The 26,192-nt window shown below is 47.4% G+C and overlaps 1 protein-coding gene and 1 long non-coding RNA gene across 2 annotated transcripts in view; one reads left to right on the forward strand and one right to left on the reverse strand.

The window, feature by feature from the left end:
• The window catches only part of LOC137144555 (collagen alpha-1(VII) chain-like), a 188,413-nt gene that overhangs the window by 149,044 nt on the left and 13,177 nt on the right, over positions 1–26,192 (forward strand). The window contains exons 86-91 of the mRNA XM_067534946.1: positions 4,674–4,790; positions 13,051–13,128; positions 15,659–15,712; positions 18,342–18,390; positions 19,969–20,007; positions 21,616–21,783. Of these exons, the coding sequence (XP_067391047.1) occupies positions 4,674–4,790; positions 13,051–13,128; positions 15,659–15,712; positions 18,342–18,390; positions 19,969–20,007; positions 21,616–21,783 (505 nt within the window). The remainder of the gene's footprint in view (positions 1–4,673; positions 4,791–13,050; positions 13,129–15,658; positions 15,713–18,341; positions 18,391–19,968; positions 20,008–21,615; positions 21,784–26,192) is intronic.
• LOC137144557 (uncharacterized) overlaps positions 2,388–26,192 on the reverse strand; it is a 29,416-nt gene continuing 5,611 nt past the window's right edge. The window contains exons 2-3 of the long non-coding RNA XR_010917424.1: positions 2,905–3,033; positions 2,388–2,428 (exon numbers count right to left, since the gene is read on the reverse strand). This is a non-coding gene — a long non-coding RNA (uncharacterized lncRNA). The remainder of the gene's footprint in view (positions 2,429–2,904; positions 3,034–26,192) is intronic.

Raw genomic sequence — 26,192 nt, forward strand, 5'->3', positions numbered from 1 at the left:
CTGACGACGGCAAAGTCGCCACCGTCAGATCGACTTATCTGGATCGACTGAGCGGTCAGCAAAGACCCGCTCGGTTGATCCAGAAATCGACGTACTAAGACCACCTTCTCAAGTGGTGTAGCGCTGCGTTGAGGGGAACACGGTTCCCGTCGGCGCAGTGCAGTGAAGACGGCGCGCAGAACAGAAGCACAGCAGTCAACGGGAGTTACGCAAGTTTTTTCCGTAGTTTGCGTAACTCTGGTCAACTGCCGCCGAATCGCTGAGGTAAGTGTAGACAAGCCCGAGGTCTAAGTTAAGCCCTGAAATAGACTTCCAAGGGAGGTTGTGGAATCGCCATCATTGAAGGTTTTTAAGGAGATTGGACAAACACCTGTCCGATGCATTTGGTCCTGCCTCAGGGCAAAGGGCTGGGCTTGACGACTTCTTAAGGTCCCTTCCAGCCTGACATTTCTATGATTCTGTGAATCCTGTTCATAAACTTCTGAAGCTCCATCTTAAATTTGTTTAGGTATCTTGCTCCCATTCCTCCTGCTGGAAGGCTGTTCCAAAACCTCGCTCCTCTGATGGTTAGAAACCTTCTTCTCGTTTTTAGCCTAGATTTATTCATGGCCAGTTTAAACCCATGCGCTCCCTTGGCTTGCTTGTGCTACAACTTCTCCCAGCCCTGCCCACCTCTCCAGATCTCTCACGCTCCTTGATTTCCAGACCCTCACTGCTTAACTCCCTTCCCACTGACCTTTCTGGCTCTCCTCCCAAACTAATCTTCCCTCACGCATGCTCCAGCGTCTTCTCCCCGTGCTTCTTAGCAGTTACTGAGAAGAGAGTGTCAGGTATTGCCAACTCTAGTGACTTATCCTGAGTCTTCTTGCAATATATATGGTGGGGATTTTTTTCTTAAAGCCCCCACTCCCAGAGTCATGTGATTATCTGAGAATCTCAATTTTCATTTAAAAAACCAAGGCTAAGCTTCTGCCCCCTGCGGTTGAGGAGAAAAGCTTGAAACTGTGAAACCTACTGGCTCAAAACCCAGAAAGCAAAAAAAAAACCCCACTATTTTTAAAGCCTCCTGATTTTTAAGCCAACCTTGAGATGGTCTGGGGGGCCTGAATCAAGATCTGTGAATGCTTGGGGCTGGCAGTGATGTGCCAGGGGAGCCTTTCCCTCAACTATATTGTTTTCTAACATCACTGAATTTATAATTTCTACAGAATAACGGTGTGTGCACGAGCACGTGTGAATTTAGTGATGGTGCAAGGTGCCAAGCATACAGACTTGATGACCCCTATTTATCCCCTCACCACCAGTGGAGCTGTCTTCTAGCGCCACCCCTAGAGACTCTCTACTCGTGCCAGTTGTGGTGGTTGTTCTGAGGGCGTGGACAACTGTCCAGCTGGAGCGACACTGAGAACCTGTCATCGTATGGTTGCAACTTGCAGTCACTATTATCACGGTCTGTGGCTTAGTGCTGAAAGAATGTATATTAGAACTGGTCAGAAAACAGATTTTCTGTCCCATGAAAAAACTTGAGGGAATTTTTTTTTTTAATTGTCCCAAGTCAGGACAAAAAGCCAAAATTTTGAATTTTTCTCACGACATGAGATTCGGGGGGGGAAGGGGGGGAGGGATCATTATGGGTCAATCAAAACATTTTGTTTAACTTTCAGTCCTTTTCCTTTGTCTCATGTACAATTAAACTTCAAAATGAAAAATCATTTCAAAGTGAAAAAGTGGAAATTTTTGTGGCAAAAATATTGAAATGGGATGTTTTGACACTTACTAAGTGTTTTTCCAATTTTTTTCCTAAATATAATTTGGTCAAAATTTAAACAATTTTGTGCACACACAAAAAAAAGTTCAGTTTTGTTGAAACAACGTTTTCGGATGGAAAACAGTTGTGATGAACATTTTTCAGTCAGCTCTCTTGTATTTCCCATGACCAGTCTCTGGAGCTGTTCATTCATTCTCTGCAGTTGCAGACTACACCAATATATTGGTTATTGCTGCTTTTGTATCCTAAAGAGTTTTTGACATTAAAACTGTTTTTAAGTTCACTTTTGCCTTGTTTTTTCACATTAAAAAAAACCCTTGAACTGAACTGCACACACCTAATAACTCCAAGCTTGTCACAATCTAATTGGTGCATTATTGTGTTTGATGGAAATTTATCTAAAGGAAAATTCATGCTGGCTGTTTTGCTTCTTAGCCTGACATGGTATTTCTAAATGGTGTCATTATCAATACTTTGCAAAACTAAAGTATGTTGGGGTTTTTTTAAACATGGAAATCCAGGCCATGGACAAATTGAGCACTTAAAAATCCAACCGTTGTAATTACTCGATGCAACGCAGTTGTATTAACCACACAAGTAATGCAGCATACCTGCCTGTCTGATACTAACTAGTCAGAGGAAATGGAAAATCAGAGAAAACTATAGGGAAGGGAGAAGAGATGAAGAGAGCAGGATGAAAAGAGAAAGAGAGAGAGAAAAAATAGTTTACCTGAGGAAGGAGATGAATAAGAGGGGACGTGATAAATGTATATAAAATAGCGAATGGGATAGAGACAGTAGACTGAGAGCTTCTTTTCTGACAGTCTCATATCTCAAGGACAAGCAGACATGCAATTAAATTAAAAGTGGCAAATTCAAAACTGATTAAAGGAAGCATTTTTTCACTCCGTGTGTAATTAGGTTGGGGAACTCATTGCCACAAGAATCTGTTGAGGCCAAAACATTGCCAAGAGTGAGAGGAAGTTGGACCTATACAGATAGCAAAAATACCCAGAGCTTTAATGATTTAATGCTAAAAACATTGGAAAGGGATATAAAACAGCATTTCATCAGGGCGTGATCCAATCTCTGTTAGGGATCAGGAGGAGACCTTAACTGGGAGCAGATTACCCTACCTCTTCCTGCTGTAGGTTTCTTGCACTTTCCTCTGAAGCATCTGCTTGGACCCTCTGGGAGACAGGACTCTGGAGTAGATGGACCGTGGATCTGGACTAGATTGGCCCTGCGATCCATTCTGGCCCTTCCTGTAAAAGAAGAGAGAGAAGAAGAGTTTCAGGCTTTCTTCTTGCTAGTTTGTTTTAGAAATCCTAGCCTTTCCAGCTGCCCTGCCTGCTGCCCGCACTTGTGAACACCTCCTTTGCATGGCGTCCACGCAGGAGCTCATGCAAGTCAATGTGTGAGGTACAATTAAATTGAGAGTCACCGGGGGTCACTTGTGCTAAATGGAAAACCAGGCTCCGTTGGGCAGGGGGAATGCGTCGCATCAATCATCTCGGGGACCTCCCGACTTGATTCTCCAACTCTCAGCCACCCGACTGACTCACACTCCAGCTCATTCCTCAGGAGAGCTGTGCTCGGGCGGGGCTCTGAGGGGGAAGGAGTTGACTCTCCCGGCTTGAGATGGATGGGCTCCTATTTTTCGTTTTCAAAAGAAACATGCACCTGAATTAGAAATGCAGCTTGGCTGAGTCACGGAGGTCGGCCTCTCCACCTCCTGAAAATGCTTCTCTCCCGCAGCAACGTCAGGAGAATGCTCATTAGTGTCAATTAGCGGGCATTTAATGGCTCAAGTATTTGGTAACTGAACCTTTCCACCTCGGAAGCAGCTGACTAATCCAGCCCAGGTCCAGAGGGAGTGAGAAACACATTACCATCCGATTGGGTGGCATGTGCAAAGTGAGCTGAGCATTGGGCTTTAGTGCCCGGTCGATGGATGGCGTCCATCTCACAAAGGACTGACCGTGCCATGGGGGGTGGCCATTGTGATCCCTGTCACAGTCAGCACGTTTGGTTGAGGATTGAATGGGCCCGGGAATCTGAACCACTCTCTCAGCCCTAGAGAAGGGCTGTCCAGCACGTTGAAACGTGTTGGCAGGGCCAGCGCTGGTACAGAGGATGGTCTAGTGGAACCGACGTGGGACTTAGACTCCCGGGACTTGGGTTTAATGCCCTGCTCTGCCACCAACCTCCCCGGTGATCTTGGGCAAGTGGCTTTGTCTCCCCGTGACTTGGTTCCCCCATCTGTAAAATGGGGATAACAGCATTGCCCTGCCTTACAGTGGGGTGATGTGAGGATCAATAATCTGGGAGGTGCTCTGTGACGGGGCGCCAGATGAGTCCCAGGAAGGTTAGTCACTGTTCTGTGGGTAAATAGAGGCGTTCAGGGGCCGGGGCTGTCAACGCAGTTCCTTAGCAGAGGCCGTACGCACCTGGCATTGGCAGGATAATGCGGATGGGTGTATATATTTCCCCACCACCATTAGTCTCTTAGCATAGGGAGCTCTGTGGGAAAAGTTTCTCTGCAATCATGAGATTGCTCTGGGAGTTTAATCGGACGCAGATGTATTTGTCCTGCTGTTTTGGCCATGCAGCAGAGGGCCCGGCCCAGAGACGTGACTCTGAGGTGAATGCCAGGCATGGCTGAACTAAGCACCATGTGTATCCTGGCAAAAGGCACCCTCCCCCAACATCCTAATCCTTTCAATGCATTATTAATAGGACACCCAGACATGAAGAGTTAATATATTTCCCACTGCCAGTCACCTCACTGAAAGCATGTGCTGTGTAGGGTTTCGTAACCCTCCCCCACCACCACTTCCAGGGGCGCGTCTATGCTTGTTTGCATTTGAAAGGAAGTCTCTGACCCACTGTTTGGAATTTGCAGGGGACCAAGGGCGTTCCTGGCTTGGGCGGTTTTAAAGGGCAGGTTGGATTACCGGGGAAGATTGGTGTGACAGGACCACCTGGATCTCCAGGACCACAGGGTGACACGGGACCACAGGTAAGACATTCACCCGTAAGACATTCTTGGAAGATGGCACTGGATGCTGTGCAGAATTCACGTCAGTCTGGTGATTATCGAGAAGAGTGAGATCCAGCGGTCTTAGCGCAGTCTGAAAGCCCAGGCCAGTCATTTACCGCCTCTTTTCAGGGGTGCTGAGCACCTATGTCCCCCGCCCGCCACTGGCTTCAGCTTTTAAGAGTCTGTAACGTTAGGAAAGCCTGGAGCACTGGGACTGGGGCAAGATCTGAGACCTGAACTAGAGGCTGTGAACCAAAGCTAGGCCATGTAATAAAGTAGGTGTTTACAAGTTCACGATATGACCTCGGCAAAAGTATTGCTAGCGTGGCTAAGACACAGCCACTCCTCAGAAGCGACAGATCCCGGGTGAGTGTGAGGACACACTCCAAAAGATTCACTCAGGGACATCCTGGCCTAATGCCAGATGAGAGGGTCTGCTAGAAGTAATGAGGAGGGCCCTGGAGCTCCCTGGAGCATGAAACAAGGGGAGGTAAGAAGCAGATGTCATGAAACACGAGTTGTTTATATATAAATATTGGGATGTCTTGCCTTAACCCTTCGTGCGGCGCTGGGGACAGCAGAAATTCCCGCCGCTGACTGAGCCGTTCCTTGCCACTGGACACTGATGTGTTCATGTACCTGTAACCACGAAGGCAGAGCGCTAGGACTGTGTCTTGAGGCCAATAAATCCGGCTGAGTGCCTCTGTCACCGAACCAGGCCTGTGGTCATTCTTCCTGGGTAGTAGTGGCTAGATCTGCTGAACCAACTATCTGTGCGGGGCTGGAACAGCACACGGAGAGAGCACACACGCCCCTACCTGACAACAGCCACACAGCCCGCTCTAACCACAGCCTTCTCCACAGACTGCCCAGTTGGTACGTGGCAGTCGACAGAGTCTGACCCTCGCCAACAGCCTCCGGGGCATGTTGGAACCCAAGTGGCAAGATTTAAAATCAGTGGAGAGAGTGAAATAAATAGTTGAAGCAAAACTCTCCACAAAAGGCTCACAGTAAAAGCTACTTCATAGATCCCTGCTATGGGCTACTGACTCAGCAGGAGGAAGGACAGTCCTGTGGTTATGGTGCCAGCATGGAACACGGAAACGCACTGCTCTGCCACTGACTCCCTGTGTGACCTTGGACAAGTCACTTAGCCTCAGTTCCCCAGCTGTGCAAGTGGGGGTCTGCACCCCCACAGGGGTGTTGTGAGAATAAATGCTGCCCATCAATATGGCAATGGGGGCCAGCTAGATACTACTTGGAAAAGGTACTTAAGCAACAAGAAAGTTGAGAACTGCAGGTGGGCGTGAGAGACCCCCGTGGTCCACCAGTCCCACTGAGCTTTGGCTTGCAGCCACAGAGGGGGACAGCTGGCTACTCAGAGCCACCAAAAGCACATTTGGAACAAAAGGAAGCCGCAGGGGTGGTGTGGGGCTGGAGGTGTCTCAGAGCCTGCCTGGGAACATGAACTCAGAGCGGGGCATGTCTGCAGGCGTTGCTGCTGCTCTTGTTCTTTTAACTGTTCAAGGTGAGCAGGACACGCCTATGTAGAGATAAAAGGACAAGACAGCGGCAGGAGTGGCTCTGCCACCTCCTTGCTCTGTGGTCATGGACAAGTCACTTAACCTCTCTGTGCATCAGTTCCCTTTGTATAAAATGGGGATGACAATATGCCTGTTCTCCCATCCTTTGTCTTTCTGTGTTGTAAAGTCTCCAGGGCAGGAGCTGGCATCTAAATAAGAAAGGAAAGCGTGGTAAGTTTTAAGCTGCTAATGTGGTGAATGTCCCCCGACAACCCTAGCTATTTGGGGCATTTGGTGCCAACATTTATGAAGCAGTTAGATGCTTTAAAGCTCCATTTGTGGGTCGTCTTGAAGATGAATCTTTGCACACAAGACACGCTGGGCTCCTTTTGAAATATAACAAAAAGGACTTGGAAATGAGACACGCTAATGCTCTTTAGGAATGTGAATGTCCTGCCCCCAGCTTTTATGATAATGAAGAGTGCATGCAAGCGTAATACAGTGAAGGATACTGTAGATTAATGCTAATGATCAACCCATGAGCATCATTTATTAAGTAAGCAAGAAATCTGCCAATGAGGTAGGACTAAAAATAAAACCTCTTTACTGTGCTGTGGGAATGGCTGAGTTTCAGCCTTCAGCTAGATGTTAAGAGTAAATGAATGTCAAAAGAATCCAGAACACGAGAAATGCTTAGAAAAGGTAAATGTCTGAAAGGCCCACCATTTCCCATAAATTAATCTGTAAATAGGGTTAAAAAAATAACTATCGGTGAATAGGTGAGGGCACATGTAGTGTGTCACGTTCCACACCAGAGGTGGCTGCATGTTGCATCTCGGTGGTGGTGTGACTGGATGCCTGGGATGGGCCACAATGAGAATGTGACACTCAGGACAGACTGCAAGACATAGGGCAGCCAATCCCTGGAGCTACAATTAAATTCACGAAACCAGTAACAAAAGAGTCTCCCCAGCATCACACCGATTAATCAGAAGCCAAACACAGTCCCCTTTAGGCATTCCAGGCCTTGGCTCCCATCCAAGCAACCCAATCCAATATAGTGAGAAGTTACTGAAAACCTATTTCACCAGATGTGAGGTTCTTTCTAATTCCAAAAGGATCAGACACATATCCCCAGGTCAGTAGGAATCTCAGATCTTACCCAAACATCACGCTGTCAGCCAATCCTTAGTAAACTAACTAAAGATTTTAATCGTAAAAGAAAAGAAGAGAGTTATAAATGGTTAATAGATCATATACATACAGATGATTGCAAAGTCTTTGCGTCAGGTTTGCAGCAGTGATGGAATAGCTTGCTGGCTTGTAAAGGCTCTCTGATAACTTCCAAAAGATTGGAAGGTCCTCAGTCCATAGTTCAAGTTGCTTCGTTTTGTTGTAAATCCACAGTCCAGAAAATTAGAGCAGGAAGGAGCCAAAATGGAGATGTCTCAGGTGTCTGTTTAGATCCTCTGCCATGTGCATGGAAAATTACTGTTCCCAAACAAAGCCCACAGCCCCTGGGTATGGAAAATTACTGGCCCAAGAGGGAATCTAGGGTCACATGAGCATATGACATGTCCTTCCATGGTTTATTGAAACACAGGGGGTGGCCATTGGCTCCTCGCTGTCTGAGGGAGAAAGACCTACTGGTGGGATGAGTTCCTTCAATGGACCATTGTGAGAGCCGAGTGTCCATGATGGGCCATCAGTACCTAGCTGTGTAGCCCTGAGGTAAATCCATCTGGTAGGTGTCACCCAGGAATACAACACAGGTTTAAGATACAAGTGTATAACCAATATCCCTAACTTCAGATACGAAGACGATACATGGATTTAACCAGGATAATCGTAGATTGTAACTTTTCCGTTGACACCTCACATGATACACTTTGCGCGAGATTTATGGTAATTATAGAACAGTGGTGATATCAATTATATAAATAGTCATCTTTAATCACACATCATCACAGGTGGGTGAATTGAGTCATGAATATACAGGCTGTAAAATACCTCCTGGAGGAAAGGTAAGTTGTGTCTCTGCTTCAGGAAAACAACACGTTGGCGGGGAAAAGTTACAATGTTTTTGCTTTTAACCATTATATGTTAACCAAGTACTTAAGACTCTCTCATCATCAGCCAGCCAGTACTTTGAAAGATTGGGGGGGAAGAATAAAATATCATGTATCAAATATCATCATGTAGAGAGATGCAGAGCTGGTATAACTGACAGAATTTGACAACATTTGCACGAACAGTAGGGACTCCCCTGTGGAAATCATTCAAACCCCATTCCCTGGGATGATCCAAAGTAGACAGGAAAGCAGAACACAGAGCAGCCTTGGGCTCATTGGAGCTTGGACCGCAAAAGTTCCTTTTCCTTAATGAATCTAGAATCCGTTGTTTCCAAGCGGTCCAAAGTTGGGCTGAATGGAACAACTGACATTGCACCCCAAGTTCCCTTTGGCTTCTGTTTGAGTATGGGGTGCAAACAGTGCTTCCAAGTCCACTGTTTGAAACAAGCGATAATTATTCACAAGATCCCCTCTCTTGGCTTTCACTGGACACTTATCTTGGACCACACAAAGACAGTGAATATGTCTTTAGTGCAGCACGCATGGATCTGCAGCCTGATTTTTCCATAGCCCTGCACCATGTGTCATCATTTACATCTGTACAGAGTGAGTGTGGTATAAAATGCTGGTAGTGTTTCATGCCCACCTTGGCACAAGTGTGTAGATGTTGACATAAGGGGCAGGGCAGTGGTGTTCAAGCCCCTAAAGAGGAGGCAACTAGATAAAGGCAAATGCAATGAAGACAGCTAGTTCAGCTTGCCTTTATTATGGTAATTGTCAGGTGTAACAGCTTAATTATGTACTTAGAAATGTTATAAAAAGGGGGCTTGGTCTGGACAAAATATACTCCATGATGCAGAAGCTCAAACAAAATAACAGGCCTTCATTCACTGAAGTAGCTTTGGTACAAAAGATGGGCCAATATTGTCCCTTGCGGTGGCAAACATCAAACCACGATGTGAGAGCATGATGCAGAAACTGACCCCAGTGCCGCAGTAGAAGGCAAATGTGGAGTCATCTGGCTTATGAGAAGTAACTTCCTTTTTTGCTCTCCTTAGTTAAAATCCAAACTCAGTTGTATCAGTCAAGATCCAGCCCAGATCAAGGTTCCCATCCAAGTTCTCCAACGCTGAGAAGAGGACTTTACAATGGGAGTAACCTAGTCCAGCGGTGCTATCCTAATATTCATTAGAACTTCTTTTCTGCAATAAGAGGCAGTGCAGTTAGCTTCGGTACGCTCACAGGACCAACGCTGGCTTTCTGTTATGCCAGTGCATGGCCCCGTGTGTTTTAGAGAGGTTGCAGAATTTGAGTCCAATGTTGCAGATTGTCCCTTCGGCTTACGCAGGCAGAGGGAACCTACCTCAGGCTCAGCTCCCTTCAGGGCCTGGAAGGGAAGCGAGCAGCATTACTCCATGCAGAAAGACTGTCCCAGGGTTTGGCTGAGCACAGGAGAAGGTAGCACAATGGGCTTGGCCACTCACACAGGCCATATTTTCTACTCAGCCCCATGGAGTTCCACCTGGCAGTCCCATCTGGAGTTAAAGTTTCCCAGAGCACCTTTACCTCCCATAGGATGCCCTCCCCGGTTGCTACAAAGGAGCCATGCTGCATGGGGGAATGGACAGCAGAGCAGCGTGGTGTGGTAGCCAACTCTGACAGGCCTGTTCCTTCTGCTATAGATGGCGGGGTTCCCTTTGCCCATGCCTAGATCTGTGGTCAGGAGACCTCACCTTCTGCCAACTCTTCAGACCCCTCAATTACTCTCTCCTGATAAGGGGCTTCCCAGGAATTTCTAGCAGGAGAACCTTGTGAAACTGTCTGGCCCCGTCTCTTGGGAATCCACCTCTGCCCCAGTGCCATTAAAGCAATTACCTGCATTGAAGTTTAAGCGTCATTGCAGTAGTTCTATGCAGCGTAGATAGATGCATAGTCATTAGAAACCCTGGGTCAGATCCTGCTCCCATGAACTCAGGGTAGGGTTGATGTCAAGTAGTAAATGTCAGTGTGTGTGTAATGTCGTTCCCTGCTTTGTTCTTCCATGGGGGTTGATTCATAGATTATAAAGCCAGAAGGGACGGTTGTGATCATCTAATCTGGGCCCCTGTATAACACAGGCCACACGACTTTCCTGAGTTAATTCCTGTTTGAGCTAGAGCAGATCTTTTAGAAAAACATCCAATCTTGATTTAAAAATGTGCAATGATGGACAATCCACCACAACAACCACTTGTGCCAGTGGTTAATTACGTTCACTGTTATAACCTTCCACCTTATTTCCAGCCTGAATTTGTCTAGCTTCAATTTCCAGCCATCGTATCTTACTATACGTTTGACTGCTAGATTGAAGAGCCCGTTATTAAATATTTGTTCCCCGTGTAGATACTTGCAGACGGTAATCAAGTCACCTCTCAACGTTCTCTTTGTTAAGCTAAATAGATTGAGTGCCTGGAATCTTATCGCCAGCAGGCAAGTTTTCCAATCCTTTCATCATTTTGCTGGTTCTTCTCTGACCCCTCTCCAATTTATCAACATCCTTCTTGAATTGTGGGCACCAGAACTGGACCCAGGATTCCAGCAGCAGTCGCACTGCATCTTCCATCTCGGATTTCTTCTGCCTTTGTGAGGAGCTGCAGGGCGATACCTTCCTAAGTGCAGCCCAGAATCCCCTCGGTTGCTTCCGATGCAGCCTACCACGGTACTCTGCACAGGTGCTGCACTTGGCTCCTTCTGGAGAGGGGTAGCCTCTGCTGTTCTCGGGGGCTGCTGGGAATTAACCAGAAAAGAGGCAGGCCCAAGCCACGGAGAGGGCGGGATCAGAGTGGTCTGCGCAAGCCAAGGCTAATGAGAGAAAGATGCAGCCATTGCAGTCCTTGCTCAGTGTAGGGCGTTGGGCCATCCTTCTGTGTCCGTCTGAGAGGGAGGCCGTGCCCCCTCGCAATGGTGCTTCTGTGGGGACAAAGCTCAGAGGGGGGAGTTAGCATTCATAAGCTCTGGTCCTCGGGCATGACAAAGCTGGTAAGCAGTCTAGGGGCTCCGGCCCCTCAGGCCGGGGCAGGGCCAACGAGTAGTCTGTAGGCTCTGGCCTTGTGGCAGGGCAGAGCCAGCAATCAGGCCTCCAGGCCTCCAGTAGGGTAGCTGCCACCCAGGGTGGGATTGGCAGATGGGGTGGAGGTAGGGGGACCTGGGCTTGCCCTGCTCCACTGGCTCCCAGCCCAGGGCTCTAGCAGTGGTGGAGGGTTCCACCACCGGGTCAGTAGGGTCCCAGCCAAACCACGCTGACATAGTATCAGGCCACAATACAACCAAACTACGGTCTGGTTTCCCTGGGCTACTTCCTATGTTCCCTCCCTGGGGTACCTAGACCTCTGGGTCATTGACTGTCTCCCTGGGGTAGACAGCAAGCGGCAATCCCAACAGCGCCTCGGGCAGTCCTGGGCAGCTCCAGCAGCTCCTTCAGGTCCTCAGTGCTGTAGTGGTCAGGCTTGGGCACCAGCAAAGGGGGAGAGACCTCTTTCTCCTCCGGAGGCTCCAGCCCAACTAAGCTAGAGGGCTCGCCTTTTATACTTCCCCTTCCTGTCCTGCCCTTCTGCGTCCAGCAGGGCGGGCACAAGGGTCCTGGCTCCGCCCACAAGGGAGTGGGCAAGGGTTTCTCCCTGTCTGTCTCTGAGGGAGGCCACGCCCCCTCGCTACACTTATGCAGATCTGCCATTGAAGTCATGGGGAGATTTTTGCCTCCAGAAGGCAGAATTAGTGCCTAGTCTGTGTTGCATGATTTAGCCACTCCTTGCAGATGGGTCCCCGCTAAAAGGCCCTGGTCATACGAGTGGCTCCCATAGAACCTCTTCCCATATAGACCCAGGCACGCTGATCCTCTTCTAGCATTCAGGAAATGAGCTCCCTGAGGAGGGTGGGGAGTCAGAATTTAACCATGTGACAAACCCGGAGGAGTGGCTGAGTCATCATCAGAGACCCTGTTCCCTCTCTCTGCCAAACCTGGAGATGAAAACTGTTTAAAAGCAGCCCAGGGGGCGGAAGGACCTGAAAACAAGAGAGACCCTCTGGACCTTTTCTATTAGCAGCACAAGTGACACACACCAAAAAAGCTGCATAAGAGATCATTAATGATGCCAGCTTTGGCACTGATTAAAGAGAGTAGATGAGAAGCTGCCTTCCCCACCCACGCTGCTCCCTGTGTTTCCCCTAAATTAAAAAATAAAGACCTCAGGAACAGCACCGAGGCCTTCCAGATGCCCGTGTGGGAGGGAGCCACAGCTGTCAAAACCCCAGGAGCCATCTTCCTCCTGCTGAGACGGTGGTTATTAAATTAGTGGAGACAGAAGAGAAAGGGAGGGGAAAAAAAGCCGCTGCCTCTGTGTGTGGAAGAAGGGGACCTTTCCCAACAGAGACAGGACTCGGCAAACTCTTAGCAGCCACACCTGGAAAAGAAAGCAAGAGGTTGGTCCTGGGCCATGCTGGATGGAGGGCAGGAATTGGGTCCTCAGTGGAGAACCCCCAAGGATGGGATCTGGGGGAGTTGTCCACTGGGGGTACTCCCAAGAGGCAAGGGAGACAGTGGCCTCTAATTATTGCTTGAGACTCATGGGTATAGGGAGCTGACATCCTGTTTGCTTTCTTTTCTAGGGTGCAAGAGGTAGAAGAGGAAGACCTCAGCTCTGCCTCAGAGGTCCTCCAGGTCCTCCCGGCAACAAAGGAGAAAGGGTCAGTACTGAGAACTGCTCCGTTCGCTTAGAAAACAAAGCTGAAGCTGTGCTATTGTGATTATGGGGAGGGAGCCTCTTGTTCTGTGTTTGTACAGCACCTAGCACAATGGGGTCTTGGTCCGTGACTGGGACTTCTGGATACTGTGGTAATACAACTAATGAATAATAATAGGCCTCTGGACCGAGGCGCGAGACATCTGGATTCAGTTCCGTGCTCTGCCATAATAACGAATCTCATCCTATTCTCACTGAATGCCACAGGAAGGCTCCCAGTGACTTCAATAAATGGAGGGTCAGGCCAACTGGGAGCAGGGTTTGTTAGTATCGTTCCCCCCTGTCCGCTCAAGAGAAAAATATATCAGATTAGGCCTTGGGTGGAGGATGTCTTTTTTGGTTTTGATTCGTCGGCCTTGTGGGATTTCATTGCTCTGTGTGCATGTTGGCCCCGTGTTGGCATTCTGCGGGTGTTGGCTGTAAGGTATCATTTCCAGCTCAAGTAGACAATGTAAACGAGCTAGCATACCAACAATCGCGGTGTATCTGCGGTGGTGCAAGCTGCAGCAGTGGCTCGCCGCTCCGAAAACCATCCTGTCTGAAATCCTAGGTGCATACTCGAGTGGCTGGCCCATCCCACCGCTTGCATCGCCACGGCTATACGTCCCTTGTTAGCACACTAGCTCCATCACAGCCAGCATGGGTTTGTCTGTCTGAGCTGGAAACTACACCTGCAGCTCCAATGTAGACCTACCCTCAGAATCAGTGATCCGGGCTCTGCTGCACATTCCCTGCTAGATTCTCTGTCTGTTTTAGGCATTTGCAATGCGCCAACCATTATTGTAACACTTCTTTGGGAAACATCATATTTGGGGCCAACTCTCCTTGAAAGTGTCTCCCTGTGGAGATACCAGCTTTCATCTCACAGGGTTCCAGAACACTTGATTAGCTAGGCGGGGCTCACTTCACCCAGCTAGTCCAGTTGAAAAAGCGATGGCCCACGACTTTCAAAAACGAGAGCCTAAAGTTAGGATTCTAAACCCACGTTTTGGCCTCTAAATAAGTGGTCTGATTTGCCAAAGCGCAGACCACCCTGCAAACTGCTGATGGCTCACGCTATGGAAAATCGGGCCACTTATTTACATGTCGCCTGATTATGGAATCAGCCCAACGTTAGGCTCCCATTTTGGAACGTCTTGCTCTCTCGGTTTGCATTGCTAGCTGGAGGGAAATTACGCAACCTAAAAAAAGCAGCAGATACAAGAACTCAAGGTTTTTGTGTTATTCTGCAAGCAAGTCAAATGCATAAAATTGCCCATACGCAAGTAACTAAGTTAGCCAGACAGAAGGCAAAAGAAGCCGGATACAAGCAGCAAAAATCATTCATGCCTATTAGTCTGCCCATGAATTGGGATACGCTGGCAAAGCACAAGGACTGACTGGAAAAAGGCTGATCAACTCTGAAATCACCCTCTCTGTATAGTCTCTCCTGAGCCAGCGTTAGATCTTTGCTCCTAGTAATATTTCTGGCTGAGGTTTTGTCTGATGGAGGCGTTGACATCCCCGACTCACTGGTTGGCTGCAGCCGTGACTGGCCATTGCAGTTCTACCCCCTACCAGGTTTAGCTCCATGCCTCCTTTGTGTCTGCTGCAATTTGTCCCTGTGCCTTTGACCCTATTAGCTGGTCACACTTCAGAAAAATGACCATCGCGGCTCTTGTTTGGACAAGTTGAGCTGTGTGGGTTTCTTTTCTTCTTCTTCAATGTAGCAATTTTTAATCAACAAATTTGGTTTGAAATGGCTCAGAGCAACTTTTGAAGGACAGTTGTCTGTACTGAGTGAATAAATCCTCCATCCTGCTTCTTGCTTCCCTGGAGGATTGTGGGGTCATGTTCCCAAAGTTGTAACTACGATGCCAGCAGAAGGGTTTTTGGTGCAATCGTCTATCTGGCGTTTGAATTGCAGGAATGTAAAGAAGCTCAGTTCTGAGGCCAGAGTGTCTCCCCAGCCCAGATCTTTTGCTCCACTCAGATAGTGCAATGGAGCCAGAATTTGTCTGCAGCTGGCTAGATGAGATTTCACCTGGCATGGGGAGATCTGGAATAAATCTTGGGCACTTCAGGGGCATGAGAAAGTGTGTTGCGGGAGTTGAGGGGGGACCATCGGTGCAAGGCAGAAACCCATCATGATATGCTGATTCTTATTTGGACTATGGTCCTTTAGGGACCATATACAACTGGCATAAGTTAGAATCTCCTTTCGAGGCTGGGGCAAGCACAGATCAGGGAGACTTAACCAGCTCCCTGATGTATCACCTACTCTCCTGCATTAGGATGAATCTGGCAATTTCAGTTTACTGAGCTATTTTCTGGTATCTCTTAAATTTACGGGAAAACACTGTATTTGAACTTTGTGGATTCCCTCCTCCCCGCCTGTTCTTCAGCATCTTTTTCTATTTAGGATGCATTTACTGTTGGAGACATTTGCTGCCTAATCTGCTCAACCTTTGTAATTACCTAAGTGTTTTTAACAGGGGGAAAATGGTCCAGCTGGTCTGAAAGGAAAGAAAGGAGATCCTGGGCTTTCTGTAAGTACTTTACCGCCAAATCACAGCCTATTACACAAGCCAGAATAGAGAAAATAGAGCAAATGATGCATAAGAGGTATGGGGAAGGACAGAGACACTCAGCAAATTCATCCAGAATGCATCCAGGAGATGAGGGTGCAGCACAGTGGACCATTAGCGGCTGATAAGATGTCAGCTAGATGCCCGCTGAGTCAGAGAGAATGCAGAGCACAGTGTAACAACAAACCAGAACGCGGCTATGCTATACGAGGGTGCTGGACTTAGACAAACTTCTTCTCTCCCATCCTGTGTGGCGCCTCTATTTTGTGTTCAGCACATCAATGTCGGTAGGAGCGCCTCGGGTAAGACGAGGACAGGCTGTTCAACAGAGATTAGGAGAGCGGAGTGTGCCGCTGCTTTTGAACTGAAGAGCAGAAAGAAGCTTTGACAAAGCCTTTCCCCTGTAACAAGAATGACACTCCCAATGCTCACACCTTTCCGCCCCTGCCACAAAAGCAAACGAACATGCCACCCAACCAGCCAGCAACACAGCCCTACCTCAGGCAGACTGCTTATTTCGGAAAAGGGAGAAGCGGCCTGAGACTCTGTGAAGTTCAGTAGGGACTTTGGTATTGCTAATCAGTTTTACATGGAAGGCACCCAGATACTACAGTAATGGGCGGCTGTGTAAAAATCCTCGGATAGGCAGCTAGAGCAAAGGAGAGTTGTGACATGACACCAGGTGGGAGAGTGTAAGTCAGTAGAGAAACAGCTGATGGGAAGAAAGTGAGACTAATAGCTGATGAAATTAAGATGATGGGGAGAGATGGACAGAGCCACCGAGGGAGAAAGAGATGGCAAAAGAAAACAGAAGCAACAATGCCATTAACTCTGGATGAAGATGCAGCAAGCTGATGAAGAGATGCCCAATGTTCGGGGGACAGGCGGTATCCCTTATTGAATCATGGAATCACTAAGAGCAGGGGAAAATGACACACATGGAGCAATGGGTCATGCCTCACTTACAGTGAGGAATGAAGGTGAAGAGGATCAGGGTTGCTTCGTATAAAATAAGAATCGGTGGGAACACTTTGCCGAAGCTTGGGACCGCCCCTGTGAGCGAGGCTCCCAAAGGTTTGGTTTATTTTGTATTTTGACTTGGGTGAAGAAGGTTCTTGTGGTTAAGGCGCAGGGTTGGGGTACAGAGAGTGGGTTTCTCTCCCTGTCTTTGCCACTGATTCCCTGTGTGATTTCAGGGATGGTCCTTCAGAGTTTCTGGGCCTCTGTCTCCACATCTGTTAAATGGGGGAAATAGGAGGGCTGCAGTTAGGTTTTATATGTTAATTTCCACTTGGCATTTGGATACAGCTCTATAGAAAAGCCTGTAAATATCTGTTGCCATGGCTGCCCCTGGCTTCAGCACAGGACAGATGTGCTGCCCCACAGTCAGAGAAGATGCTCTTGCCGTATCTCTGACCCACCTGGAACCAGGAAGCATCGGAAATCTCACCAGAGAGCCTGTTCTCTTAAGATTCCCATCCTGGCTTCTGGATCAGACACATCTTGAATCTTGTAATGAGCATCTGAGCCTGAGGGTGCTTCTCCAGGCTATCCCTACTGAGGTCTGACCATTGCTAGCCCTACTGGCTTGGGGGTCAAAAATAGAGTGGGAGTGAAATGCAAAGCGAACAGCCTCTTGGAGAGATTGTGTTAGCAGAACAGCCTTCAGGAGGGAGGCTAATACTCCTTTAAGAATAATGTCCCTGTTAGATCTCTCAGTCAATGGATACCTCCTGTATGATTCTGGGTGCAGGCAGGCAACTGTTGTTCTTGGGCTTGTCCACTGTGCACCCTGCTGGGAGGGAGCTACCGGCGGTGACATTAACCTGCTTTCTCAGGGTGAAATTCACCCAAGTATGAGAGGCTCTCCATGTGACGTGGGCAGCCCATCTTCTTCCCACGGGAGGGGTGGCTGGAGCAGCTTTTCAGAGGAGCCCTTGTGGATGGCGATTCAAGGACAGCTCATGGTTCAAAAGGAGGTTCAGAGAAGGAGGGAGAATCACGGAGGGTCACACATGGAGGAGGTGTGATTGCAGAATGGGTAGACATCCCTGAGTTAGCTTTGATGTAACTAAAAACAATAGCCGTGAAGCTGCAGCAACACAGCCTGGCTTGGTATGTCTATACTTGCTGCAGGCTTGCTCCTGATTTCAGTGTACACCTACCCTGAGAAACCAAACCCCTCTAATAATGAAACAGTGCTGGGGGAAGAAACAGGCAGCCGTGGCTTTGTGTCTATGTAGGTTCTTGTCTTCTCAGTGCAACACCTGCCACCGAAGAGAGAATGGAAAGTTAGCTGCACTTAGTTTCATTATAAAATAGCCCTAATTGAATGTGTTTTGAAATTGCTTTAAATGAGTTATCCATAAGCTGCACACCCTGAATCTGATTCTCAATGACACCAGGGTCCCTTTACACCACTCCAGCAGCTGGAGTAAAGTGGGTGTAATTTACATCCACCGGCTAATGGGGCAGAGTGAGATGGTGTGTGAACCCAGTTAGCTGGGGGCATGGAATAGAAGAGGAGATCCAGGTGTTGCTCACCAGAGAAGCTGATTCTAAACCCACGCTTTGCTTGTTGCGAATACAGGAAGAAGAAGTGAAGGATGTGGTCCGGAGTGAAATGAGTGACAAATGCGGTAAGTAAGCCAAGGAAGCCCTGTTTGCTGAGATGCAGCAACGCCGAGAGTCCTGTCGGCGTCTAAATTGGAGCAATTTGAATGCCAGCACAGCCCTGCTTGGCGGAGCTAATATCACCCCATTAACTGCAAACAGAGACGCATCAGCAGTCCATCCTCCTAGATGAATACAAGCATCCACTGGGCACGAGAGCTCTGCTGCAGTCTTGACCTCCTACCCAACCTGTAATTTGTCCTTTTAAACCCTCAATTTTTCCATTTCTTTTCATGTGGCTTCCATAGCAAAACCCTTCCTTTATTGCCATGTTGGTTTGCTTTCAGCTGGCTGCTGGTATTGTACCATGAGCAAGGGACACAGGGTGATTGCATGCCTACCGATGGCTTCAAACAATCGCTCAAGCCCATGCCAATCGTCTAGCTTTACCTAGTAACCGTACATCCAAGGCATTTCCTTTTCGGCAGCAGCTCTGCCATGACGTGGCTGCAGATGTTTGGAGTTCAAGATGCAGCACAGCTCCTGTTATCCCAACATCACGGGAAACGCTTCTCTTTGGAGTTCACAGATGTAGAAGCAGCATGACCCTGTTTCAACAATAAAGAGTTTTGGATAACGGAGGATTTGACAGATAATCCATAAGTCATGCTGCAGTTTCGGAATGTCGCTTCCTTTCCCCATTTCACCACCAGGATGGGAGGCGCTGAGGCCTATTGGGTTAGGCCGCGGCTATAGAACCAACTGAGTGTGGTTCTAGTCTCCGGTCTGGCACTTAGCTCAAAATGCCTTTTGGCCTACAGGAAGGTGCACTGAATTGGGAACCAGGAGGCCATGAGTTGTAGACTCAACTCTTCTGCTAACTGGTTTAAATAATACTGTGCCATTTGCAACTTCTGAGACGCAGCAAGGCTGGATGTGTCTGCCATGTTAGAGAATGAGTCCCATCCCCAGCCTCTCAGTAGGGTAGGAGGCCTTGCTCTGAAGGGCACAGAATTAATGAAGCTCAGTGGCTGGTGTAATGCAGAAGGTCAGACTAGATGATCTTAATGGTCCCTTCTGGCCTTAAAATCTCTCTGAGTCTTTCCTGTTATACAAGGCAGCTCAGGTTAAATAGGTGGGGTTTTCATAAGAGTTAAGACCATAATACAGTATCACTCTGACTTGTTTCCCCTACCCCTCTGTTGCAGGGGGCATGGTGTGAGACAGTGAGCTGTCTCTGATCCATGCTCTGTACCAAAGAAGCCACATGACACAATCATTAATTCCAGACTTCTTGTTAATGGCATGTCTGATGAAGACTAATTAAAACTGGTTGCAATTTTTTTTCTTCTTCTCCATGGGAACTTTTGACTTTTCATCAAAAAGTTTTCAGTTTTTGAACAAAAATACTGAAATTTTTCGAGCCACGCAGACACTTTCTGAGAACATTTGCATTGAATTGAAAATCTGATTTTCCATCGAAAAAGGGTTTCGATGGAAAATCTTTGCCCACCCCTAACCCTGCCTCTGACTTCACAGTGCTTTGGTTTACCTGGTCTTGTTTGGGCTTTATTCATGAATCTCTTTCCTTCCTATCTTTGCAGTTTGTGCATGTGAGTTGGGACGAATGCCCATAAATGGTAGTAAACTTATCATCATTTATGTAACCTGGAAAACAAGCATGGAGTTTTTACAGTCAAATAAAAGACATGAGCCCAGATCCACAAAGGGATTTGGGCGTTGCAATGGCTAACTTTTAAGCACCTATAAAATCACTGGAATGCACAAAGCCTGAGTGAGGTGCCTACGCTCCCTGTACAATGATGAGGAGAGACAGAGAGAGAGACCTTAGAACGCGATCCACAAAAACCTGCATGCTAGGTTGTGCCCTGCCTAAACTAGTCAATGGGAGGTGCTGTTGAGAGAGAGGGGTGTGTCATAAGCCCTGCCCCTCTCACAAAAATCCATGTAGCCAGCAGCCCTTTCCTTGAGGCGAGAGGAAGAGGCACCATATCCCTTATAACTTAGCCTAGTGGTTAGAGCACATACCTGGGACGTGGTGTTATGGGAGAATTAAATTTGACATTACTGCAATCAGTCATTTTGTGTGTCCAGCCACTGCTAGCTAAAAACCAAAGATCACAAAGCTAAAAATAATGTTTAAAGCTCTAAAAAGCAAGGCCAAATAGCTGCATGTTTGCAGTTTTACGAACCAAAATTAAAAAATAAAACCAAAAATTAATGTACCATAAAAATAAAAAAATTATAAAAATAAACAACCTTAATTTGAAATACCCCTAACATCTAAATTTTATTATTATAACTAAAAATATTTTAAAATACTTTAATAAAAAATTATGAACAATTTGCTAAAATTAAAAGAACTCAGTAACCCATTAGGTATTACTATAATAACCCACTAAAAATCACTATAAATTATAAACTTTATTTAAATAAACTACAAAAATATATGTATATACTTTAAAGCAATCCAAAAAAACCTTTTCTTTGAGCAAAAAGCTAACACCGCAATTCCCCAGCAGCTGGACAGGAGGGCCCAGGAAGCCTGGCTGTTAATCACGCTAAAGCCTCTCAAACTTCAAATAACTGTAATATTTAAAGTGCTCTAAGCCTACTGCTATAGCATCTATGTGTCTATGCTTAAAACCTAATGAAAAAGTAATTTGAAGTAAAAGCACTCTTGTTTATACCAATCATTTCTCAAACAAAAAATTATATCCCCATTCATTTATTCCTAACACCACCTAAAAACCCAATTAAATTATCTCTACTTTCAATTTTAAAAAAGCCCACTGTATAACAGTGGGAGACCTAGGTTCAGTTCCCCCTTCTGAGTAGATGAGCTTTGAACAGGGAGGTCCTACTTCTCAGCCAGTGCCCTCACCACCGGGCTATGCAGTATTGTGATGCCAGGGCTCCCTCAGTCTCACCTTTGAAGCTTTGTTCCACGTTGGCCAAACAGCGTCAGCTGGCCTAACAAGAACAGCCACCTTTGTGTTTTAAACTGGGGAACGTGTAGTGACTGCGCTTGTTCCCATGGGAGCCAGGATTATCTTTCCCAGTAAATGACATGGCTGGAGGTGGTTTGAAGGTAGGCTTCTCCCATTAACAGTGTAGCTCACTGTTATCTACAGATTTCTGCCATTATATGGTCACTGAGGTCTCCTATCCAATCTGTACCAATACTTTTCATTCCGGGATAGACTTTCACTTACTGATTAAATCTGCAGACCCAGGTGCAACCTACCCAGGAGAAATTGGCAGGAATATCAACGCGAATTTTCATTCACCAGAACTCATAGTGAAGGCAGGTGAAGCCCAACAAGAACTACTTAGTGAAATACAGAATATGACCGAACGAGAGATGCCCATGATGGACTCAGCTCCATTTATTACAGGTAATTTATTTTAATCTGACTCTCTGTGCGTTTTAGCTTTCATTTTGGCTACAATTGAAGATCACTTCCCACCTCACCCACGGCAGTTTGGGAATAGTAGTTATAAAACCCCTTCCCAGTGTACCGATGGAACGAGAGCCACGTCAAGATGTCTGATAGCATGGGACTAGACAGCCAGGGATGGGAGACCAGGAATGGAAAGAGTTCAGAGATGATTGTTGGGAAACAAACCTATAACTAACTGCGGTTAAGGTCCCTTATGCTGCATTAATGTAGCTGTACGATGGAGAGACCTGGACCTTTACTGACAAATGTTGTAGTACTTTTAAAATAAGAGTGACAAGGCAGGAAATTGAACACACTGGGCATGACAGAAGAGCTGACGAGCAGGTCAAGATGGCTGAGCCGTCTATGGCACTGAGTGTAGGCTGCAACCTGCCCTGGAGAAGTGGGTTTAAACTCCAGTCCTGCCAGTGTGTTACTCCTTCCCGCCAAGCTGTTGGGCTAGATTTGGGAATTACTGGGTGAAATTCTCTGGCCTGTGTCACGCGGGTCAGACGAGATGATCCTAATTGTCCTTCGGGCCAAGGGCACTGGAACTTTTGTAGAAGTGGGGGGACCAAGGCCAATGTGTCTCCTCCCTCTCTGCATCTGGCTGCTCTGGTGGTGAGCCAGCTGCCCTCTCTTTTGCTGCTGTAGCATCCCCTGGTGGGCAAAAGGTGTAATTGCAGTGCCTCCCCAGCAGAATCTGTTATTCTGCGGAGGGGCGGGAGGGGAGGAAATATCTGCAGAGGACATGAATTCTGCACTTATGTTTCTTTTGTTAAAAGGGTGGGGGCATGGCACTCTGGCCTCCCTAGTTCCAGCGCTGTTGCTTCCGGCTTTAAAATCTATGGAAAGGAACCTCTGGCTGGCAAACTTATACAAGGCCGATAGAAAATAGGAATAAAACCTACTCCTTCCCCCTGCACATATGGTAACTCATAGGTTGTCTTTCTTCATAGTCCTGATTCCTTTGGAGGGCTAGTGGAATGCCCTGTGACACATCCTCCTAGCCAATGGTCTGCCCAGTATGGCATTGCAGCTTCCTAGAATACATTCCCCAGCAGCCATTGGTGTTGTTTGCAAGCCTGATGACCTTCCGCTGAGCAAGTCTTCATAAATGGCTTCCTGCTCGCTACACCCCACCATTGCCACAAGCATGCTCGCTGCCATCCTGCATTCTGAATGGATGGAGGATGAATGCAGTGTGCTTTGCATGCTGATTTAGGAGAGACGTGTCATGCCGCTGATAGGAAAGAGACACTAGCACTTGCTAATCATTTTGTACATAAAGTTACCCCTTTTGACCTTAGTGGCTAGTTGACGTTCAGGGCTCTGTGGGTGTTCCAGCTGGGAGTAGAAACTGGTGATGGAGTCTGGGATGTTCTTTGATGCGATCTTGTTTGTTTACAAGGAATGTGCAAAGTCCTGTTTCTCTGAACACAGTAGGACTCAAACAGCAGGAGACAGTTCTGTTTGTTGTCTGAAGCCTACCTTTCTAGCCAACACTCAGTACCCAAAAGCTTTTTCTCTAACCTTTATCTCAGGGTCACATTACTGTGCTTCCAGGCCGTGTCTATTCAGCTTTGCTGCTGTCTTGCTTCTGTTCCTGTGTCTCTCTGCGTGCAATGTCTCTGTCCCACCGACACAGATTGTATGCAGCGTTGTTGTATTGGCGTTGGTCCCAGGATATTAGAGAGAAAAGGAGGGTGAGATCAAATCTTTTATTGGACCAACTTCTACTGGGCTACACAGAGCTCTTCTTCAGGGTCTCTCCAGCCCCAGGGAAGAGCTCTGTGTAGCTCAAAAGCTTGTCTCTCTCACACACAGAAGTTGGTCCATTACAAGATATCACCTTACCCACCCTGTCCGATGAACATGGAGACAGACACTCAAAGGCCTGGTCAACCCTAAAAAGTTAGATCGACCTATCTACGTCACTTAGGGGTGTGAAAGATCCACACCTCTGAGCAGTGTAGTTAAGCTGACCTAACCCCCAGTGTAGACGGTGCTAGGTCACCGGAAGAATTCTTCTGTCCACCTAGCTCCTACTCTCGAGGAGACGGCTTACCTAGGCTGATGGGAGAACCTCTCCTGTGGGTGTAGGCAGTGTCTATGCTGAAGCACTGCAATGTTTCAATTGGAGACAAACCCAGAGACTCTCCCAACTGTCTTAAGAAGGGGTGGAGGTCGCAAGAGTTTAGGTGAGGTTCAACCCAAACCCACTTAATATAGCATAGGCTAGGGAGAGCCAGTCATTAAACATCCTATTCCTATTGTCTCAGGTAGAGTACAGGATAATGAAGCACATGTCCCTGCTGATGACTTTTGTAAAAGACTTTGAGCTGTATGGAGGACAAGCGCTATATAAGCGCTAGGCATTAAGCACCTCTAAAGCAAAATCCACTATCTGTTCTCTGCTTCCTTTCCTCTCCAAGTTCCCTGCCACCCATAACCAACTCTCAGGAACTATGAAGGAGGCTGTGTCCTCCATCTTTATTGGTCATTCCTGGAGAGGGGCACGGGGCAGTTCCCTCATCTTCATTGCAATCAGCAGTCATTTCCCTTCACAGAGAGCCTTGTGTGGTTGGGCAAAGAGTGCTGCTCCTGGGTTAATAGCAATGATGAAGAGGGTGGGTTTGTTTCGGTTTGGTCTCTGCCCAGACTCTTTGACATGTTACTTTCAGCTGCTGTGAAATTGCATCCGTAAACAGAGCCTCTTACGAAAAGCCAGACTTTGAGGCCAGGCTCCAACAGTGTGGAGAGGGAGAGAGGGAATGGAAACAAGTTCTGCATTGCAAATGGAAAAGCTCTTTCTTCTTAGCACACTGTGCTCATGGCAGACTCACTAGACATTGCAGCGCTGCATCCTTACAGATGGGCTTTTCATTCCAGAAAATAAGAGAAAGTAAGAGATTCAGGTAGGACAGACTCAGGCTGTAGGGCTAACATACCAATGTAAATCAAGACTAATGCCACTGAAATCAGCAGAATTACACAGGTATAACACTGGGAAAGCCACCTAGATTTTTCCCAGAAGGCACTAAAAGCAACACGGAAGTGTGGCTGTGCAGAAAATCTGCTGCTGAGGGGACAAAGACTGAATCAAGCTCTTTGAAAGTGGTTAAGATGACTGTCCCTCTAACCGAATACAAAATCACGGCGGTGGCTGTCGTGTGGAGTGGGGCCTAAAGCACCTCCTTCCATGACCTGATGTTTCACCAGGGAAAGTTATGCCTGACCAACCTGATTGCTTTCTATGATGAGGTGACTGGCTCTGTGGATGTAGGGAAAGCAGTGGACATGATATACCTTGACTTTAGCAAAGCTTTTGATACTGTCTCACACAGTATTCTTATCAGCAAGTTAAAGAAGTATGGGCTGGATGAATGGACTATAAAATGGATAGAGAACTGGCTAGAGCATAGGGCTCAATGAGTAGTGATCAATAGCTCCATGTCTAGCTGGCAGCCGGTCACAAGTGGAGTGCCCCAGGGGTCGGTCCTGGGGCCGGTTTTGTTCAACATCTTTATTAATGATCTGGAGGATGGGGTAGATTGCACCCTCAGCAAGTTTGCAGATGACACTAAGCTGGGGGGAGTGGTAGATACCCTGGAAGGTAGGGATAGGATACAGAAGGACCTAAACAAACTGGAGGATTGGGCCAAAAGAAATCTAATGAGGTTCAACAAAGAAAAGTGCAGACTCCTGCACTTAGGAAGGAAGAATCCCATACACAGCTACAGACTGGGGACCGACGAGCTAGGCAGCAGCTCTGCAGAAAAGGACCTGGGGGTTACAGTGGACATGAAGCTGGATATGAGTCAGCAGTATGCCCTGGTTGTCAAGAAGGCTAATGGCATATTGGGCTGCATTAGTAGGAGCATTGCCAGCAGGTCGCAGGAAGTGATTATTCCCCTCTATTCAGCATTGGTGAGGCCTCATTTGGAGTATTGTGTCCAGTTTGGGGCCCCCCACTACAAAAAGGGTGTGGACAAGTTGGAGAGAGTGCAGCGGAGGGCAACAAAAATGATTAGGGGGTGGAGCACATGACTTATGAGGAGAGGCTGAGGGAACTGGGCTTGTTTAGTCTGCAAAAGAGAAGAATGAGGGGGGATTTGATAGCAGCCTTTAACTACCTGAAGGGGGGTTCCAGGGAGGATGGGGCTAGGCTGTTCTCGGTGGTGGCAGATGACAGAACAAGGAGCAATGGTCTCAAGTTGCAGTGAGGCAGGTCTAGGTTGGACATTAGGAAAATGTTTTTCACTAGGAGGGTGGTGAAGCACTGGAATGGGTTACCTAGAGAGGTGGTAGAATCTCCATCTTTAGAGGTTTTTAAGCTGAGGCTTGACAAAGCCCTGGCTGGG

Source organism: Emydura macquarii, unplaced genomic scaffold (assembly GCF_026122565.2).
Source record: "Emydura macquarii macquarii isolate MOO-44397 ecotype Brisbane River unplaced genomic scaffold, CSIRO-AGI_Emac_v2 contig_3470, whole genome shotgun sequence".
Lineage (NCBI taxonomy): Eukaryota > Metazoa > Chordata > Testudines > Chelidae > Emydura > Emydura macquarii.